Source organism: Corapipo altera, unplaced genomic scaffold (assembly GCF_003945725.1).
Source record: "Corapipo altera isolate COAL_440 unplaced genomic scaffold, ASM394572v1 61, whole genome shotgun sequence".
Taxonomy (NCBI): Eukaryota; Metazoa; Chordata; class Aves; order Passeriformes; family Pipridae; genus Corapipo; species Corapipo altera.
Genome location: NW_020884910.1, coordinates 2740223 through 2759029, shown reverse-complemented (window position 1 = coordinate 2759029; position 18807 = coordinate 2740223). Strand labels below are relative to the sequence as shown.

General features: G+C 45.7%; 1 protein-coding gene across 1 annotated transcript in view; it reads right to left on the bottom strand.

Annotated features, from left to right (window-relative positions):
* Nucleotides 1-8020: 8020 nt before the first annotated feature.
* The window catches only part of GAP43 (growth associated protein 43), a 59169-nt gene continuing 48382 nt past the window's right edge, over nt 8021-18807 (bottom strand). The window contains exon 3 of the mRNA XM_027653575.1: nt 8021-14009. Within this exon, the coding sequence (XP_027509376.1) occupies nt 13921-14009 (89 nt within the window). The 3' untranslated portion in view covers nt 8021-13920. The remainder of the gene's footprint in view (nt 14010-18807) is intronic.

Here is an 18807-nt window from a genome sequence, read left to right as displayed (position 1 = left end):
AAAGAAATTCTTAACATACATGTGCAGACTTTTCTGTGACTACAACAAGCATATTCAGAGCCACAAACACAGGATGCGCTATTTGGGGAAAGACAGAGGCAGCAGCACGTCGAGCGGGTACATGCTCTCCCAAGGCATTTCACTTAGCAGAGCGTTCACCTACAGAGAGGGCCCCAAGAAGCCTTTTCCCTGATGGGTTTTTTGCTTACACAGGCATTCCCCAGAGATCATCCCTGGAGACAATTTTAGCCTGAGAAGACAGCTGTCTTCATGGCATGTATTTTTAACAAGGCTTAAAGGTATGTTATATTCCCATCCGATTCCCTGCAGAATAAATACTTTGGAGCAGAGTAGATACTGATCTGATCTGCCCAAAATCCTGAGAGGAGCTCAGTTGTGTGCTCTGCCACAGCCTATTTCCGTGCCCCTGGGCAAGCAGCAAAGTCCTGCTGCCCAATCAGGAGGGAGATATTGCAAAATGTCTGGAAGGTCTAAGCCTTCACAGCCCTGTGTTGTCATAATCATCCTTTGCATGGTGCTCCAGGGGTTGTGAGGATAATACTGATAAGAGTACTGACAGCTACTGGGTGCAGTGTGATAGAAATACTGTGATGATAAGGATGGCAGATTTCTGAGGCCTAGAGGCTTCACCAGCAATGTAAGACAGTCCTTAAGTCCTGGCATTGCTAACACCAAACTTGAATAGCTAGAGCTGACCAGCTACTTGGGAACCCAAATGCTGCTGGAGCACCTTATTTACTCATGATGGCAATCAACAGCCAAGTGCCTGTGTGAACAAAATCTATTTATAAAAAGGGTCTTAGCTAATAAATTAGCATGTGGAAGATTTGGCAAAATGTTTTCTGGTCATTTTAGAATTTTCCTGTATGAACAGAGAAAAAAGTTCACACCTCTTTTGTGTAAAAATGCCTGGATGGAGAAGTGAATCTGCATTTGGGAGCTTCCCCATTGTTTCAGATCAAAATGCTGGTTTGATTACGTCTCTGTTTCAGGGCATATTTGACACCAGGATCTGTATTTTAAATGGAGACTTCTTGGCATGTGATGGCAAGCACAGCAGAGACAGGTTCTGCCAGCCCCTGGTTCTGGGGTCCCCAAGCTCCACAAAAAAGCAGTAAGGAAAGGAAGTCAGCTACAGTTGTCTGAAGAGTCCAGACCTTGTCATGCCAGCAGATGGTAACTACAGAATGATGAGGGGAAACCTGAATCTTTCTTCCATGTGTGCTTAGCACTTCTGTGGAATCATCTGAGAGGTTACATGAGGGATTGTTTGCTGTGGGGCTGATATAAAGTTCGCTGACTGAAAGTGAAAACATGACCATGATCTTTGCAGATGTGCACAGTCTCAGTCCAGAAGATCCTTCAGAAAAGTTGTGTTCAGCTATGAATGGTGCTCTTTCTTACGAGCAACGCACTTTGCCTCCTCAGAAAGTGCTTTCTTTTCTTTCCTCAGCAGTGAGTTCTCTGACTGCCTCAGCTAAACCAGGAAGTGTCCATCTGCTAAGCACCTGGGTGTGCCAGGGTGCAATCCATGTGAAACTTCACAGTTTCACACTTCTTGGTCCTTAGATTCTTGATTTGTGCCTTTTCTACAGAGAGAGTTAATTACCAGACTATGTTTAAACCTCTGATCTGGCTTGTTTAAAACTAGAATCATTCATTTCTCTATCCGGCATGGAGAGAGTGCTGCAAGAAGTGAGAGGCAGCCAAGTCTCACCCTGAGACACTCTCTGTGTCTGCTCATGCGCTACTGCTGCTTTACAAACTTGTCTCTTCCTTCCTGGAAATAAATAAATAACCAGACAACACAGCAGCTCAGATGTAAGGGCTCAAGCTCTTGATCATGAGCCATGTTTGGCAGTGGAGGAAAAACATGCAGACTCATTCATAGAGATGCTGCATGGAGCTGCTGAGAAAGATCTTGTGGGTGTATGATGAATGCTTAGTAATTAAGATGATTCTGGGCATGCTGATTATCATTTCAGAGAGATGTGGAACATCCTGTAAATACTTGCATAAACATCTGATTCCCAGGACACACGCAAGCACGCGCATGTGTGTGTGTTCGTGTATATGGGAGGGAAGGGGAAGCAGCCTGATAAGTGTTTTGAGAGTAAGAATAAATAGGTGCTGTTGCATCTGTGACTTTGCTTTGGTTTTTAATCCAGCAGGGAGGAACCACAGCAATTTGTACACTTCTAATCCTGCTTTCAGTTTCTGTCATCCAGAATGAACAACTCACTAGCATGAAGATTTTGCTCTTCTTGTTCATCAGAGTAACAATGCAGAGAGAAGCCAAGTGAACTTGAGAACCCCTTGTTGAGAAACTCATGCTCACAAGGTGGAGAATTATTATTCAAAATCCAGAGATTAGAAAGAGGTTCTTCACTCAGAGGGTGGTTGGGCACTGGAACAGGATCCCCAGGGAAGTGGTCACAGCACCAAGCCTGACAGAGTTCAAGAAGTGTTTGGATGATACTCTCAGGCACGTGGTGTGATTCTTGGGGATTGGACCTGTGCAGGGCCAGGAGTTGGACTTGATGATCCTTGTGGATCCCTTCCAACTTGGCATATTCTGTGATTCTGTGATCTCTTGTACTTTTTGCTGTGATATCACTGGTGGAAGACCAGACTGTTCTCGTAGGGCACTATCCAGGCCCTACTGTTGTCCATGGAGTCCTTGATAAAAATTTATTTAGGACTTTCAGCTACAAGCTTTAGGCATGTGACTGCTACACAGACACACAAAAGGTTTGACTCTGGAGCAGAGACACTTGTATTTCTCTCCACCTTCAAAATCACTGAATCATAGAATGGCTTGGGATGGAAGAGATTTTAAAGATTGTCTAGTTCCAACTCCCCTGCCCTAGGCAGGGACAGCTTTCACTCGAATCTTATTTTGTTCTAGACTTTGGTGGGGCCATATCAGTTAGTTAGACTGTTAGAGGTCTGATTTAACAGGAATCCAACAGGTTTGGAAGATGTTCCGATATCCCGCCTGCCCTGATCTTCTGGGACATTTTATACAGCAGAGTGAAATGGCACTATTTATTACACCCTTTCTTCACACTTCCCAGCCGAATCCTTGCTGTGTCAAGTACTGCAGACAGGGCATCCAAAATCCAACATGTTTCTGTACCGTCTCACTGAAGCTCTGGACTTTCCCTGTACCCTAGCACAGCATTAGTGCTAAGGCAAAGAGGAAACTAATTGCCTCCAGGCATTTTTGTCAGCCTGTGCAATTCTTACAGTGCTCCTGGCCTTGCAAATTATGAAGATGGGCAGGGAGACAGACAAGGGTTTATCTGTGTGACAGGGTCGGGGGCAGCAGCTCCACACAGCACTGTCTACTTAATTGGTTTCCTTCCTTTCCCACTGTATTAATCACCACCTTGTGCATGCTGCCCAGGGCTCATTTCAAGTCATTTTGCAGACCTACTGAGAGGGACAGGGAGCAGCCCAGGGACGGGTTGCTTCCCAGCAGTCCCTGGTCAGAGGCACAGGTCCCTTTATCTGTCTCCCCCGGCACCACAGCAGCCTACTTTCCACCCAATCCCTCTTTGATGCTCGCTAATGGAGAAGGAGGTGAGCATGAAATGGACTGCTAAAACCTATGAATATTTCAGAGCAAAAAGTCAAGTGACTCCATTAAATCCTCTTCAGTCTCTACAAATGGAGCTGAGGGGTGGGTGTGCTGGTTAATAAGAAACTCCAGCACCATGTGACTGCATGATGCTCTCCAAAGTCTCCCTTTTCCGGTGTCCCCATTGACTCGCCGAGCACTGCTGCCATCCTCTCCTTCCGCAGACAAGCCCAAACAACTCCTGCTGCCTCAGCCTACCCCTACATATCTACCTAATGTTCACCACCCAGCTTACTCCAGTTGTCCTCTTCCCCCATCAAGCCCATAACATGCTGGATTCCCTTTGAGCTGACCAGCATCCCAGTGTCCTACAGCAGCCCATCAGCTACCAGTACACTACCAGCACACTGTTTACCAGTCTCCCTCCCAGCTCACCTGCTATCTTCCCCCAGCCCCTTACCAAGCCCCCATCCTCATCACAGCCTCCTCAAGACGGCTGCTACCCACCCCCATCAGCTAACAGCCAGAGCGGCGGCAGCTTTCAGAGCAACAGACAGAACCTGACAGCCCGATATGTTTCAACAGAGACAGTTCCTCCCTTTAATGGGCCCAGAGGAGTGCAGCTTTCAAAGGATTCAGCATGGAAGTGACAGGCTGGAGTCTTATTAATGGTCTCTCTGCCAGCGCGGGGCTGGGATGCAGAGCGTGCCAACAGCCCAGCAGCATGGCTGTCCTGCCATGGCCAGGCAGAGCCAGCCCTTCCCAGCCACCAGCATCCTGCCACAGTCCAGGCACTGGTGCTACATGGGAGCTAGTGAGCTGAACCCTTCCCTTGGATGTGAGATGGGTTGGTGATGCCCTTGGCATGTTTGACTTTTTCCTAGAGACCAGTCAAGCAGGCAAGGTTTTTCAAGACCATGCACCTTGCCTTGCACGCTGTTCTTCCAGCCCCAACTCCCAGACATACCGTGTGGGGTGTCTGGCACCAGGCTTGGCTATCATGCCCAGAGAGGAGCCCAAGGGAGACAGTCCACAGCTGTGTAGGTCTCCTCTCTCTTTGCCCCTGGGAAATGGTGAGGTCAAGGAAGCCAAAGTGCCAGCGCACAGAAACTGCTCACCCCTTTGCCAGGTGCTGACATTTAACCAGGAACTAACTTTTGGTCTTTAAGTGACTTCTAGAGAAGGTGACCTGTCATCACTCCTCATAGATGTCTTCTCCATGGTTTCCAGGAACATTGGTCCTCCATATCCACAGGCACTAGTGTCCCCTGTTAGACACCAGCACCCCTTAGGCCATCACTAAATGTGGCAGTTTCTTAGCTTTCACTGTGCTTTTCCTAAATTGGTCAGGTCTGCCTCAAAATGAAAGAGACCCAAGAAGGAAAGGCTGAGGCTGTGGGCAAACACAATGAAGAAGACTTTGCCCCACAGCACCCACAGTGAAATCATTTCCACACTTAGAAATGAGCTGCTGCACAGACAGGGGTTGACTGAGGCTCTTTGAAACTTAAGCTGCAGGCTGACTAAACGGCCAAGAATGGACAAACCCAGTGTAGAGGGGGAATACAGAACCCTCTCCATTAGACCTCTCCTCCAATGAGAGAAACTGTTTTACCTTCTCTGGGTCAGGGTCCTGCGGATGGCCACAAAACCCTTCAGAACATGACTGTCTCAATACAGAAAAAGCAGAGAAAGACCTCACCAACAGTTTTCAGTTCACCCCAATTAACCGTTCCTTGTTATCCAACCAGTGATGACCTGTACCACCCCTCCTCTCTTGCACCACAGAAATGAACCTTGTCTTTCTCTTGGCTTAGCATCCACCCACTGCTCCTGAAGTGCTAATTACGTTTTACTCATAACTTGCTTAATCAACTACCATAATTAAATTAAGCAGTGCCTTTCTCCCTGTACCCAGCTCGTACACTGAGTTGTAGGCTGGTGCATTTGCAGAGGCTCAAGTACCCCAAACCTGTTTCTGCAGCTATGGCAGTCTGTCTTGTACAAGCTACCACGGGTCTGCAAACCCTGCCTCTCAGCTACAGAGTCAGTGGTGTTCCTCTGAGAGAATTGGGTTGTTACTTCCTTGTCTCTCTTATTGTTCATGTTCACCATTCCATGCAAAGCTAGATGAAAATTATTTCCTCTTTAATATAGAAAAATGGCCCTACATAGAAAAAATTATTTCATTTTTAATAAACAAAAGTGATCTTAGGTACCAAAGTGCATAAATTCTCTTTTGGCTTTTTCTGATCATCTTCAACAAGGGAGCATTTTCTGTCAGACTGGATGCCGGCTCCGCATTCAATGGTAAAACAGGGCAAAGTGTGGCAGATTAGGAGATTGCTTCATGTTCCCTGCTGGGCAAAGGAAAGCAGACTTAGAAATTTGAGTGACTGAGAAACACTCGTCTTTTGCCTGTGATCTCAGTAGAGCAATGAAGGTGGCAAGTTTGCCATGAAGCTGTTGGCATTCTCAAAAACCAGAAAAACCAGAAGTTTCTGTTGCAGTTTCCCCAAGGAGAGGAAGTGTTCCCCAGCCCAGTCTCTCTCCTATGGCACGGGATCACTACAGGAACAGGAAACATGTTGCTCGCGCATATCTCATAAGCTGGGGAAAGGCTGTCGGTGTGGTCCATGAATGTGGGAAGATAGCTGAAGGTAGTTCACCTTGGCAAAGAGGCAACTGGGGGGGTTGAACACGCAAGGTGAGTCATGTGTCACTTTCTACAATTCAAGCAGAAAGTTTATTTCTATCTCACAGTGGCAAGAGCGTGACACTGGAAATCATGCAAACCGAGCTTTGTGTGCCTGGTTAGAAAGTCTCTGGAGATTTACATTAGGCTGAGTGTTTCAGCTGACACATGTTCCATGGGACAACTGTTCAGCCTCTTGCCCTCCCTCTCCTCTGTGTAGCAGATAAAAGAGTGCAAGACAGCCTTGCTACCTCAAGACAACCATTTACTTGGAGAGAGGTCCTTGACTGCCCCTTTATAGGTGTTTTGCCCCACGGAAGCAAAGTCAATCTGCCAGGGTTGAGCTCTGCAATCTAGTGATGAGGCTAATTGAAACCACTTGATTTTGAATGCTAAATATTTGTTTGCATACAAGATGGAGTCCACGCCTTTTTTGGAGAAGCCATGAGGCAACTGATGATTACATGCAAGAATACAGACATCTAATTGTGTCATTTGTAAATTGGCACTTTGTCCAGAACCCATGTGAGGTGCTGAGGTCTGCTCTGTTTCCCAGGCAGTTCCTTGGAGCCTCATCATGAATTTTCCTGGGCCCTTGCTAAGCCAGCTGCTGTATTTCAGAGATGAGTTGCAAGTGATTTCTAAATAGTGGCTGCAAAGCTTCCTGGAATGAATGGATGTGATCAAAATGCTTGATTTCAGCTCTGCTCTTGAGCTGCTGACAGATACAGCACAGCATTAAGTCAGCAGCATAGCACAGCTTGGGAAGCAATTCCTGCTCTGTTCATATTTCATTGCACTTGGCACAAAGCTGATACTGAGGAAAATAACTTGGTGGGACTTCTTAGGTGTTGAAATATATATTTCTATCTCAAAAATTTCTGGAGTTTCCCAGTCAACTACTGAAGATTTAAATGCAATGAGGAATTTGATACCTTTAGGTATGCTTACACAAGATTGCCTCACTTCTTTACATTGAGAGTGGCAGAGCACTGGAACAGACAGCCCAAGGAGGTCGTGGAGTCTTCCTGTCTGGAGACATTCAAAGATCCTCTGTCAGCTGCTCTAGTTGACCCTGCCTTGGCAGGCAGGGTGGACTAGATGATCCCCAGAGGTCCCTTCCAACCCTAACAATTTTGTGATTTTGAGGTTGTCTAAAAATAAAATAAAAAATAAATTACTCCATTTTGTACTCATTTTTTCTTAAACATTACTGGATAGTGACCCACATTCTCATTTCTACACCCAAGCAAATTCCCTGACTTGGAACATCCCAGGCCCAGATATGGTTGTGGACATTTTGCGGCTCCATGGTGCCAAAGAACAGTTTTTCTCAGTTCAGCCTGGTTTTTAGGCACGACCCAGCCAGCAGTAGGCCAGTCTTTCCGGGGTCAAGAGCCTCTGTGGCGATGTCTGTGTCATTTTACATAAATACTCAGAAATTTGCACAGGAGACCACAACTTCCATCAGGCCTATATCCTCTACCTCAGTGGATATTGAGCAGAGTAAAAACATTCCAGGCCTTTTACCTCACCATTTCATTTTAACATAGCTTTTTACTCAGACAGAATAAGTAGAAGGCATTTCTTTCCACAGGAGTAGGACTTGACTGAGAAGGTCAAGGGAGACCAGAATGAGATTTTTTTGTAAAAGCACCGAAATCCTACACAAGGGAGAAATTTCTATTCCAGGAGCAAATAATTGCACACAACTACACATATCTATAAGTGAGAGACTTTATTTGAACCAATTTTTCAAATACAGACATCTGTATTATTCTCACTTCTCGGGAATGTTTTCTGCTCATTTTTGAAGCTTGCAACCTTAGGACAATATTCAGGACATATGTGTACATTAGATCTCTGCAGATGGACACATTCATAATGCACAAGTACAATGAGTGAGAGACTCTTTCCAGATCCTCACACAAGAGCATCGGAAATGGGCCGCTCTAATCGTCAAGTTCTGCTCTTATTAGCTTCCAGACACGTCACAGTTCTTGATATTCTCTAGGCTGTAGCCACCTTCTTCAGGCCCCGATTTACTACTGTGTTACTTCAGCTGTATGCCAGTGTAACTCCTCAAAATAGGGCTTAGGTGATGCACAGGGATGTGTTTTATTCATTGGGAACAGGCATGAGCAGAAAAACCAAGCTATTGAGTGAACGGTTCACCTGGAATTTTCTTTTGTGAGAGTAGTCTAGGTCTCAGGCTGGGATTTATTTTTTGGAAGTGGCCAGTGGTTCTGGGTGTGTAATACATGAATCTTGATGTTCAGAGCATACAGGGGACCTGTGGCTTGGACCCCAGTGAGGTGTCTCTCAAGTTGGGCACTCCAGACGTGAGCCACTGGGGTCACTAGCCTGTTCTGCAAATCTCAACCTTCACCTCTTCTTTCAAATATTGCTCAACAGAGGAATGTAGTAATAAAGCATTGTAGGTAAGAATGCAGGCTCGCACATGACCTGAGATCAACACCCTGAAAAATGGATAGAGGGTAGCGCTTTCAGAACCACCTAAATGACTCATGATCTTCAGCTCCACTTTGGGAAATGACTGGAGAATTTCAGGCCTGAGACCCCCAAATGCACTGCAGAGAGGAGTTTGGACATCCTTCAGCATCTGGGCCTTAGGAACTTGCATCTCTTTGAAAGCCAGTGAAATGTGTGCTCTCAAGTGCCCATGTCACTTAGGTTATTCTGAAAACTGTACCCTATATACATATAGGTAGATAAGGGGCAGACTTTCACAGGCACAAGTGGCAGTTAGACATGTAACTCCCATTGATTTTTTTTCCCCCTCGGGGACCTGGAAATTACCCCCCCCGAGGAGTTGAATCCTCCTCTCGCACTATTTTCACACCAGATTAACACCACTGGTTCCAGTGGAGTGACTCCTGAGTTACCCCGGTGTGAGCGAGAGGAGAACCAGTCCTGAGGTGCTCTAAATATCCAGTGAAAGTGCTAATGTGGCAATGCGGAAAAGCAGGGAATCTGAGTACAGGCCTGGAAGAGGACCCCCAATGCCACTTCTGGCATCGCTGAGCTGCAGGTGACCACCAAGCGGACTTCTTAGCCAAGAGGGACCACAAAAACATTCATTCAAACCCTTCCCTCCACCTCTGCAAACCACAGTCACTCCATTTCCTTCCTAAAACACCTATGACAAACACCAGACAAAAAGTCTCAAGTGCTAGTTTACTGTTTGGAGACCACAAGAAAAAAGAAATAACTCTTATAGAGAGTTTGCTATGAACTCCCTCTTCCTTTTTTTCTTCTTTCCTTTTTTTTCTAAATCTCTCTCTTTCAGTCATGGCCATTTCTTTCACCTAGAGTAACACATTTTCCAAGCTACGGTGTTTATGTGGTCACCACAGGTGAGTTACTTCTAGCTAAGGCCTCTCATGGGGCTGCATTAGGGTTTAGGGTTGGAAAACACTGGGTCTGAAGGGATCTTAGCAGAATGCCCTTCCCCTCCCTTTGGAACGTGGCTCATTGGGAAGCTCCTTGGCTGATGCAACTATTGCAAGGGTTGTGGGGTTTTATATGCTATCAGTGCAGATAGTCAGGATGCCACAAGCATTGTAAAGCAGACCAAATCCATGCGAACGATCTACTGCATTGACGGGGGGTGGGGGTTATGTTGAAATTTTTTTCACTTTTCCAAGGCTTAGTCTAGTGAAATGTGGTAGTGAAATGTCAAGAGCTGGCCTACAGCTGGTAGGAGCATTCAGTATAGCTGTGGGTCACTAGCGTGTCTTACTACAGAGGCATGGAAAAAGCCCCTCTTGGACCCTGAATTTCCACAGCACTGCACGGTGAGGTCAGGCACAATATTCCCAGTGTGAGTCACTCTGACATGCCCTTCCCTTTCCATACATAAAATAACAACCACAGACACCTCCAGGCAAAGCTATATCCTCTTCAGGGAGAGAGAATGGGATATATATTCCCTGGGGAATTACTGTTGGTTGTCACATCAGGACTAGTAGAAAAGCTTCAACTACTCTGCTGATTACTCTTTGCTCCACTCTTTACTTCTGGGACCTCCTGCCTCTTCTGCTGCTCTCAGCTCGTTTGATATTTTGCTAGAAAAATCGTTCCTCAAATACCCTTGTTCTTTTTCCAGTTTCAATCCCATGCTACATCCTTTATACTGTTTCCTTTTAGCCTTTGAAAATCTGACTGAAGAGGCAACTCAAGGAAATCCAAATGCTTTTCTCTGCTCTCTTCCTGTACCCTGAAGACAGCCCAGCTTCCTATACAAATCTTGTGTATTACACATTAAACCACTGCCTGCTCAAGGCAGGGTTTGTCTCTGTGTTCTCTCTCACGCTCTCTTTGCCCTGACTCTCTGGCAGGATCAGGACACGGTACAATAAGAAAGATAGGGGGTGCTTGGTTACAGAAATTTTAGACTGGAACCAAGGGAGAGGAATTAGTATTTAAATTATTTAGGTTTGCAGTTGGTAACCACATACCCCATTTTCTTTGTGGGAGGGGAAAAACCAAAACACAAAACCCAACCCTTTGTTCTCTAAGCAACATGGCAAAGTATGTTTTTACGAACGGTGACAAAACACGCGCGATGCCCCAACCATCAGCCAAGGGGGAGGCAACATGCGAAATACAAAGATAAAACATCCCTGGGGAGAGAAAGTTTTTTAATTTTTTGAGGAGGGAGGAAAGCCTATGTCCAGGAAGACACGAGAGGCAGTTTTCATTTCCTTATAAAGTTAAAAATAGTAATAGTAAACTGGAGGCAAAATGAAAAATTTGGCATCTGAAGTCAGAAGAGCAGGGAGACCAATGGTCTTTGAGGAAACAGGCAAGACAGTCCTTAAGGAAACTGTTGTAAATGGTCATGAGAGGAAATAAGGCCAAACAAAAACTGTGCTCTCTCCTTCCTGCCTCCTCCCAAACACCTCTCCCACAAATCCTGAGAGCTGAACCTCAGTTCTCTCAACTCAGTGCTAGAGACACGGGGTTTCTGCAATGTCTGAGCTGGGCTGGGCACCTTGTGTGCTACGAACAGCAAACATACTCTACACCTCTCCTCCCTATGCCTCAGCCCCCCGTGTCCATCAGAGCGCTCTCTCTCCCCAGACACCATCCACACCCCTGCTGCTGTTGCAGCAGAAAACGGGCGGGGCGGTGAGACCTGACATACGGTCCAAGCAATGCCTGATGTCTGCGCTACATTTGCTGAATTGAGGTCAGGCTGGAAGGTGTCTCAGGGTTTACCACCCATCATGACATGGGAATATTAGCATATATATCATTTATGAAGTATGACACAATACCTATCTGTCAGTCAGCCCATCTTTCTACTTATTTAGTCTGTCTAATCTACTTTAGCTAGCTACGTTTCACTATCTCTATCAATCGTCTATTGCTCCATGTTATCTAATTTCTTCCTGTCTCTCTCTCATCTTTTTCACTCTAATCTTTCTTTCTCTAGCTATACTCCCCTCTCTCTCCCTATCATCCATCTATCCACTCAGAAATCTTTCCCCCCCTCCTCTCTCTAATCCCTGTTTTTAAAACTCTCTGTCCAATCTCTCTCCCACTCTCTCTTTCCCTCTCTTTTAAAAAATATTCCCAGTCTCTCTCTCTCTCTTATTTCTACACAATGACAGGAAGCACATCGAATTGAATCCTGATGTGTTTTGATGGCACTTCCAGTGAGCAGGCTACGTTCAAAGCGATCATTTCTGAGGAGACACTGTTCATCTTTTCTCCCTGTTTCCAACAAAGAGATGGAGGAGAACAAATGAGTAGGGCAGGGAGGGCCAGCCAGCCCTCTGAAGGCCATGGACCTGCCACTCCAAGAGGCATCAGCCACCAAGGGACATTGAAGCATAACCATCTTTTTGGTGTTACTGCTGTGAGGGTAATTTAATCATGGCCCTGCAGCATCACACAGTAACACTGCAGGGTACACTGTTTGTCACTGCCAATGCAACCAGGAAACCATGCAAGAGCTGATGGGAAAGCACATGACCATAATCAGGGCAGTGACAGAGCAATAATAGCCAATAAGTGGGCTTTTATGAAAGCGCAGTTATTACTAAATATATTTTAACTGTTCACTCTCACAGCTCATAAACAGAGCAGCAGACCCAGATGGCTGTGCAGGCTTAGGGTTTGGCATCTGTCAGTCCTCCACTGGGACAGGCAGACATGCAGTTGGTGGGACCAGGGAACATCACACACCCTGTGGAAAGCAGTGGTGGAGATTTAGGAGGTGGTGCTCTACCCTGGCCATAAATGACAGTTAAAAACTTCTTTGTTAGAGCTGGGTGAACCATCCTGGAGTTCGCCAGAGAGCAGGAATAGGTATTTCTCAAAGTGCTGTTGATTGGCTCTTACATCACCAGACCTCATCCTGCCCATGTGCCTATTTATTCAATGCATTGGCCCAATTTATTTTGCCTAATAGAACACTTTTGGAAGGCCACACTATGCTACTCAGTGACTTTTCCAACTCTAGCCCAAAGGGGTGACCATTATCCTGCTGCCGGGGGAAGCTCAGGCCCCAGGACCCTGTTCCCTCATGGCCCTTGGTGCACCCCTTGGCAGGGGTCAGACCTTCAGCATGGATCAAAGCAGGTCCCTTTGCAGGCTCATCTCTCCAAGGTCACCATAGTTTTCCAAATCAGGGCCTAGAGGTCTCCTAGAGAGCCACTTATCATGTTCTTTCCTAAAAACTGATTTTGTGACTTTCATTATTTATGTTAGTCAGTGCTAACATCTCGCTCAAAATCCAAGCCTGCTCCCCTTAAAAATCCCCTCAGCAGTGCCAGGGAGAGCAGTCGGTCACTGACTGGTGGCCAAGAAGCACAGCTGGACCACGCAAGAAGTGGCCAACCAGAGACCACAGGCCAGCAGGATGTACAGCAGCATAGAAATGCGACACGGTGGTATAATGATCATTATTCTCATTTATTAGAATTATTTTCAGTTTGAAAAAGGAGCCTGGAGCCAAGCATTACGCTAATTGGCACATTTTTTAGTTGTTGTTGTTTTAGTTCTGAAAACAAACTGGGGTTTAGTATTCTTTTTCCTTCATTTGTTTGCAGTGTTGGGTCTTTGTTTTTTTTTTTTTCTTTCGTTCATTCCATCACATTGAAAAAGGAAGAAAAGAATTTTTTTTCCCTCTTTTGTTTTAACTCACTCAGTAAGACTCCTCGGATGAACGTAACATTGCACACACACACACACTTGGAGAAGAGAGAGAGAGGAGAGGGGGAGAGAGAGAGAGAGAGAGAGCGCGCTCGCAGTGGGCAGACAGACACACGCACGCGCCAGGTCAAAGAACTCTGATACAGTGCAAGAATTTTCCCAAAATGATTGGATCATCATTACCAAAAACTCGCCATAACAACACCAAGAAACAAAGAAATGTTTAAGCCACACTGTTTGACTGGGATTTTTCCTGCTTTTTTTTTTCTTTAAATGTTTGCCACACAGAGAGAAAAAGGGTTTAAGTGGGAGTGGGAGAGGGACAGACAGGCTCACAGATGTGAGCAGGAAGGGGGGAGATCAAGATTGGGGTGGGAAGGAAGGATAGAGGATAGGGGGAGGGAGGGAGGGGCAATGGGGAGTCATTTCTTAATGTTCAGGCATTTTCTTGGTCCGCCTTGCTCTCTTCTTCTTTCACCTCTTCCTGCTGGGCACTTTCAGTAGGTTTGGTTTCTTCTACAGCATCTAGTAGGGAAAGAGATGATCCAGGGTTAGTCAGCCATGATCTAGAGCATCCTGCATGTGCACACAGCCACTGCATAATGGACTACATGGCTTCAGACTTCTCTCTCCCCAAAGTGACCTAGGTCTCAAAGTCCCTGGCATTTCTGCAGCACGGAAAGAACATACCAGGGTCCAGCACGGCAGGCAAGTGTGTAGCTCTCACAAAACACCTTCAGCCAAAAAGCATGTGCAACTGGAAGGAGCTGCCTTGCTTGCTGCTGATGTGCCAGGCAACCACTGTTCATGTCATCAGATGCACTTATTAGGCTCTTGGCTTACCAACTGGATCAGACATCTTTTTATGGAATCCACTGACTGCACCAACTACTGTTGAATTGTTGTCCCTTAATTACAGCCAAGACTTAAAGAGGCACAAAGAATAAACTCTATACACACTTGAAGCCTGCAAGACCCAGAGGGAAAAATTTTGTAACCTGTAACTCAGACTTCTCTCACACTGAACGAGGATCTAGAGAAATGTCTCTAGCCTTCAAGAACTGGAGCCTTCATCCAGGGGGTTGCCACATCTCTCCACTTTTCTGGGCTCTCCTTTCAAAAGCAAAGCTGCCCTGGGGGGAAGCAGTGAGTGTAACTGGAGGCTGGGCTGCCTGTCAATCAGACACCTTGTTCTGGCATACCATTCACATAAGAAGTTAAAACTAATGCTAGGAACAATCCCACAAAGAACTAGACAGAGGATCAGAACCCAGGGGAACGCAGAGGCAGCCGAGAGGAACAAGACAAACAAAAGGAGTACCCCTCAAGCTGGAGTGATCTCACTGCTGGGTTCATTTAGCCTGAGACACCGTCTCCTTCATTGTGGCAGGAGAGATTTAATTGCCTCTGAGTTTCTACTGACCAGCTCTCACTATGTTTAGATCAGGGTACACTAACATGTTCTCTGGCCTCTTTGAGAAACAGTCCATGCACTGTGTGGATTGCTTTTACAGGACAAAGTGATGGTTGACCCAGGGCTGCAGGGCTGTAAGGCAGAATAAAGCACAAGGGTCTTAGTGCACTGGAGTGGCTGGTCTGCTGCATCACCATTTCTCCCCATTTCTCACTGACTCCCCCTCCCACACACACATACACAGCCCATGGAGAGGTCAAGCAAACAGCATCACTCCACACTTGGCATAAAGAATAGGGAAAAGAAATCAGTGCTGATGGGCTGGGTGGTATGGGACAGACCACAAACCTGAATTGATGGCACTCAACATACCTCTGTAGCATCACTGTATCTCCAGTGGTAATTCAGAGAGGACTGTGGAGTCCCTGGATAGTTCCTGGCTTCTCTGATGAGCTATCAGATTACAAAGTACCAGCAAATGAAATGGGCCAGGGACTGCTCCCCAGCCCCAAGGCCAGCTGGCACCACACAGCTTATGTCCATAATGCAAAACTCTCTTATCCTCCAGAATGGGGTGGCTGTGTCTGGGACCTGTCTGGGGCAAAGCTAGTTGGTGTATGCAAAAATCACAGCATGGCCTGTGCTGCCAGATTAACAATACAGATGTTCACTTGCCAGTGTTTAGTTTGTGAGGATTAGCATCCTCATACTCATGTTTAGCTTCAGCAAGAATGCTAATTGGGATGTGAAACTGTCCTTACTGACACCATTCATGCATATTGGCCTGGTCTATTTGATGCCATCAGATGGCAGACTTGTATTTGCTTCCAATACTAGCAGTAGGTGCGTTTCTGCTTCCCACTCCTCCTCTGCTCTTAGCCTAGCTTTTCAATATGTTCCTAGGCACCACTTCCTTATGAATCACCTCTGAGATGTGTGTAACTTCCTACCCTGAATCATCTTCATTAAAGACTCTACTTCTGTACCTTCATATATTTTTTATCTTAGTAAACTATGACTGTTGATTTTCCAAAAGGTAAAAAATTCTGTGGGAACATTCCCATGGCCTGAACCACTGCACCTGCAAAACCTCTGTCGCAAAAACATCTGTGGACTTTCCTTCCCTTGATACTGAACAGCTAAACAAAATCCTATTCAGGGACTCCATCTGTATCTGGTACAGCTACCACCACAGACCAACGACAAAATAGGCTACTGATTAAAATAGGATGCAAGTATCACTGTAAGGCAAAGCAGGCCAGCTTGGGTTAATTTTTAATTTTATTAATTTTCCTGAATGACTTGATCCCTGGGAGGGAGGGGAGTTCTTTTAATCCTGCTCTTCTCCAAGACATTCATAGAGGAGACGTTGAATTATGAAGCTAAGAGTAGAGTCCCAGTGCACAACCATCTACCCTTAAATTTGAGCCAAAAGACTATTGTTAGCCAGCAGCAAAGCCTGGTTTCTTATAAAGCCATGACAGACAGATCCTAGTAAAGTAGAATTTCTGGTTTTTTTTCAACATGTGCAAGATAAGCGAAAGAGCAGCAAAGAATAGGTAATGTGGCTTCAGGAACACAAGCCCTGATACTGTATTTCATTGTGTTTAAAACTTTTTGTGTCTTCCTCCTGAAAATATGCACAGGTTTTAGCCAGCAGTCCCACAGCCTCCTTTAGCACAGCACAACAGACGGGCCCGTAACGCAGCAAGCACAGGGATAGACAGACACTGGGAGGTCCTGCACACCTGCTGTGCTGCCGAGTGCCTTGGCCAAGACACACGAACGGCTAAGCCACACAGATGCCCCTGTTGCATCAGCAGCTGAAAGTGGGGTCCAGCTCCTACTCTAGTAAGCTCTTGACAGTTGTCCTGGAGGGATGGGCAGGAAATCTGGTCACACTCAAAGTGGGGGAGCTGGCAACCTCGGTGCTGTGGGGTAGATCTCAGTGTTTCCATGCTGTTCTTGCTTGATAAGCAGGCAGGTTTAAACACAGTTTCCTGCCATGTTTTGTTCCCTGTTAACTCACCACAGTGGCAAATCTGATTTCCAGGGAGTGCCCGTTGTGCCTAGAGATCCCTGGCTGGCAGAGGAACTGCACAAAGGTGCCTGACTGTCTCCATTACTCTTCTTTGGGGAGCAGACAGTGGTAGGCAGATGACATTATGCTGAAGCAGCCCAGAAACTGCCCTGATTTCTGCTGTGGATGAAAGAGCCTGGACTGATTCTGAGGCCATGGAGCAGCAGGAACAATTTAAAGTCACTTCACCACATATTCAAGTGAAGAGAGAGGAATCATACAAACCAAATGATGGAATGTGTATATCACAAGTATAAATAAGTCTAGCTTTTTGAATAGGACTTATCACACAAAATTCAGTGAATCACTCTCCCTCTTTCTTCTTGCATGGTGTTGAAGCAATAAGGGGAAATACTCTATGTACTGTTGTACCCTGCTAAGCCATGTCTCATTTCCTAGCAGCTTTAGCAGTATTTCATTGATTTCTGGGATGGGGGAAAAGAAGCATCCTGGTGTTATTATACAGTAATGAAATTTAGCAAGAAGCAATATCATGAAGGATAAAGAATTCAGCACAAAAAAAATTAATTTCAAGCTGTGGCACCGCTAAACCACGTCAGTAAGAAGAAGAGGATTCGCTCTGTGGAATGGGAGCAATGCATCACAACCCCACTGACATCAGGGCAAGTTAATAGCAGTTTTTGATTCACAACAAGCAGTGAGACAGTTTATCTGACTCACCAGTTTGTTTGATGCAAGCAATTTCTGCAGTGTGTTCTCTGGGGTTTTCTCCAGCCTAGTTTTCAGTGTCCCAGCAAAGGAGGGCAAGGTATCCCTGGGGAGATTAGTAGATAGCTATCCTGGGGATTCTTTACATCAGAGAGAATATTATTTACTTTGCTTTTTATCCAATACTAGTCTTTATCATCCAGTTTTTTGAACTCTAGGTTGTTGCACCTGTGGGTTTGTAGTGGACAGATACCATTATACAGACAGAACTGCACAGCCTTGGCGTTGTAAATTCACTTTGCACTTTGTTGACAAAAAAAAGCAGATGAGAATTCAAGTTGTCCCCTGCTAGAGGAACAAAAGCATTCCATCCTGGGAAGCCAAACTTTCACCTATCTAAAGCTGTCTCCCTTTTGAACATGTCAGCATTGTGAGATCTCCTTCTGCAAGATCAGAGTCCCCTGTGTCCTCGCAAGGGACAAAACAAGCAGGGGACAAAACAGCAGTCAGTTGTTTCTTCAGGTGAGTCTGGATTTGAGCAGCATCAGTATGCTCATGGTGAGACCATGAAATGAGAAAACTGAGGTCAAAGGGGATAGGCATCTCACCTAACTGCAGACATGTACACAGAGACATCTCTAGCTGATCTTCTTACTCTCTCCTTCCCTTCTAATTAGTGGAAATAAACATCACATTTCTAGGACTCTATTAACCTGTCCTGTTTAGATACCTACTTTAGGACAAGAGGAGTTGCAGTCTGGGAACATCTACATCTGTAACAAGCGAAGGTGGAGACATCCACATTTGTCCTAGAGCATTCCAGCCACAGAGCAAAAGGAAAGACCCAAACTCACAAAATGAGAACTCAAGATGTGCACACATGGAGGAAACAGAACAGGAGGGGAGGCAGAGCTGTAATATAAACCAAAACAAGCCTGAAGATGGGCCAAAAAGAAATTCAGTCCTGAAGGATAAAGCAAGAATGGTTAGGTCAAAAAGCTAAAAAAAACCAAAACCCCAAACCATCAACAAACCCCACCTAGTTTGTGCTTGCAATCATCACCCTTACAGTTGTCTTAATGCACACCAGTCATCACTTGCACTGTTCCTGGTTATTCCAGTCCTGTGGTCCCACCCCTGTAGACACAATTTTGAGATTT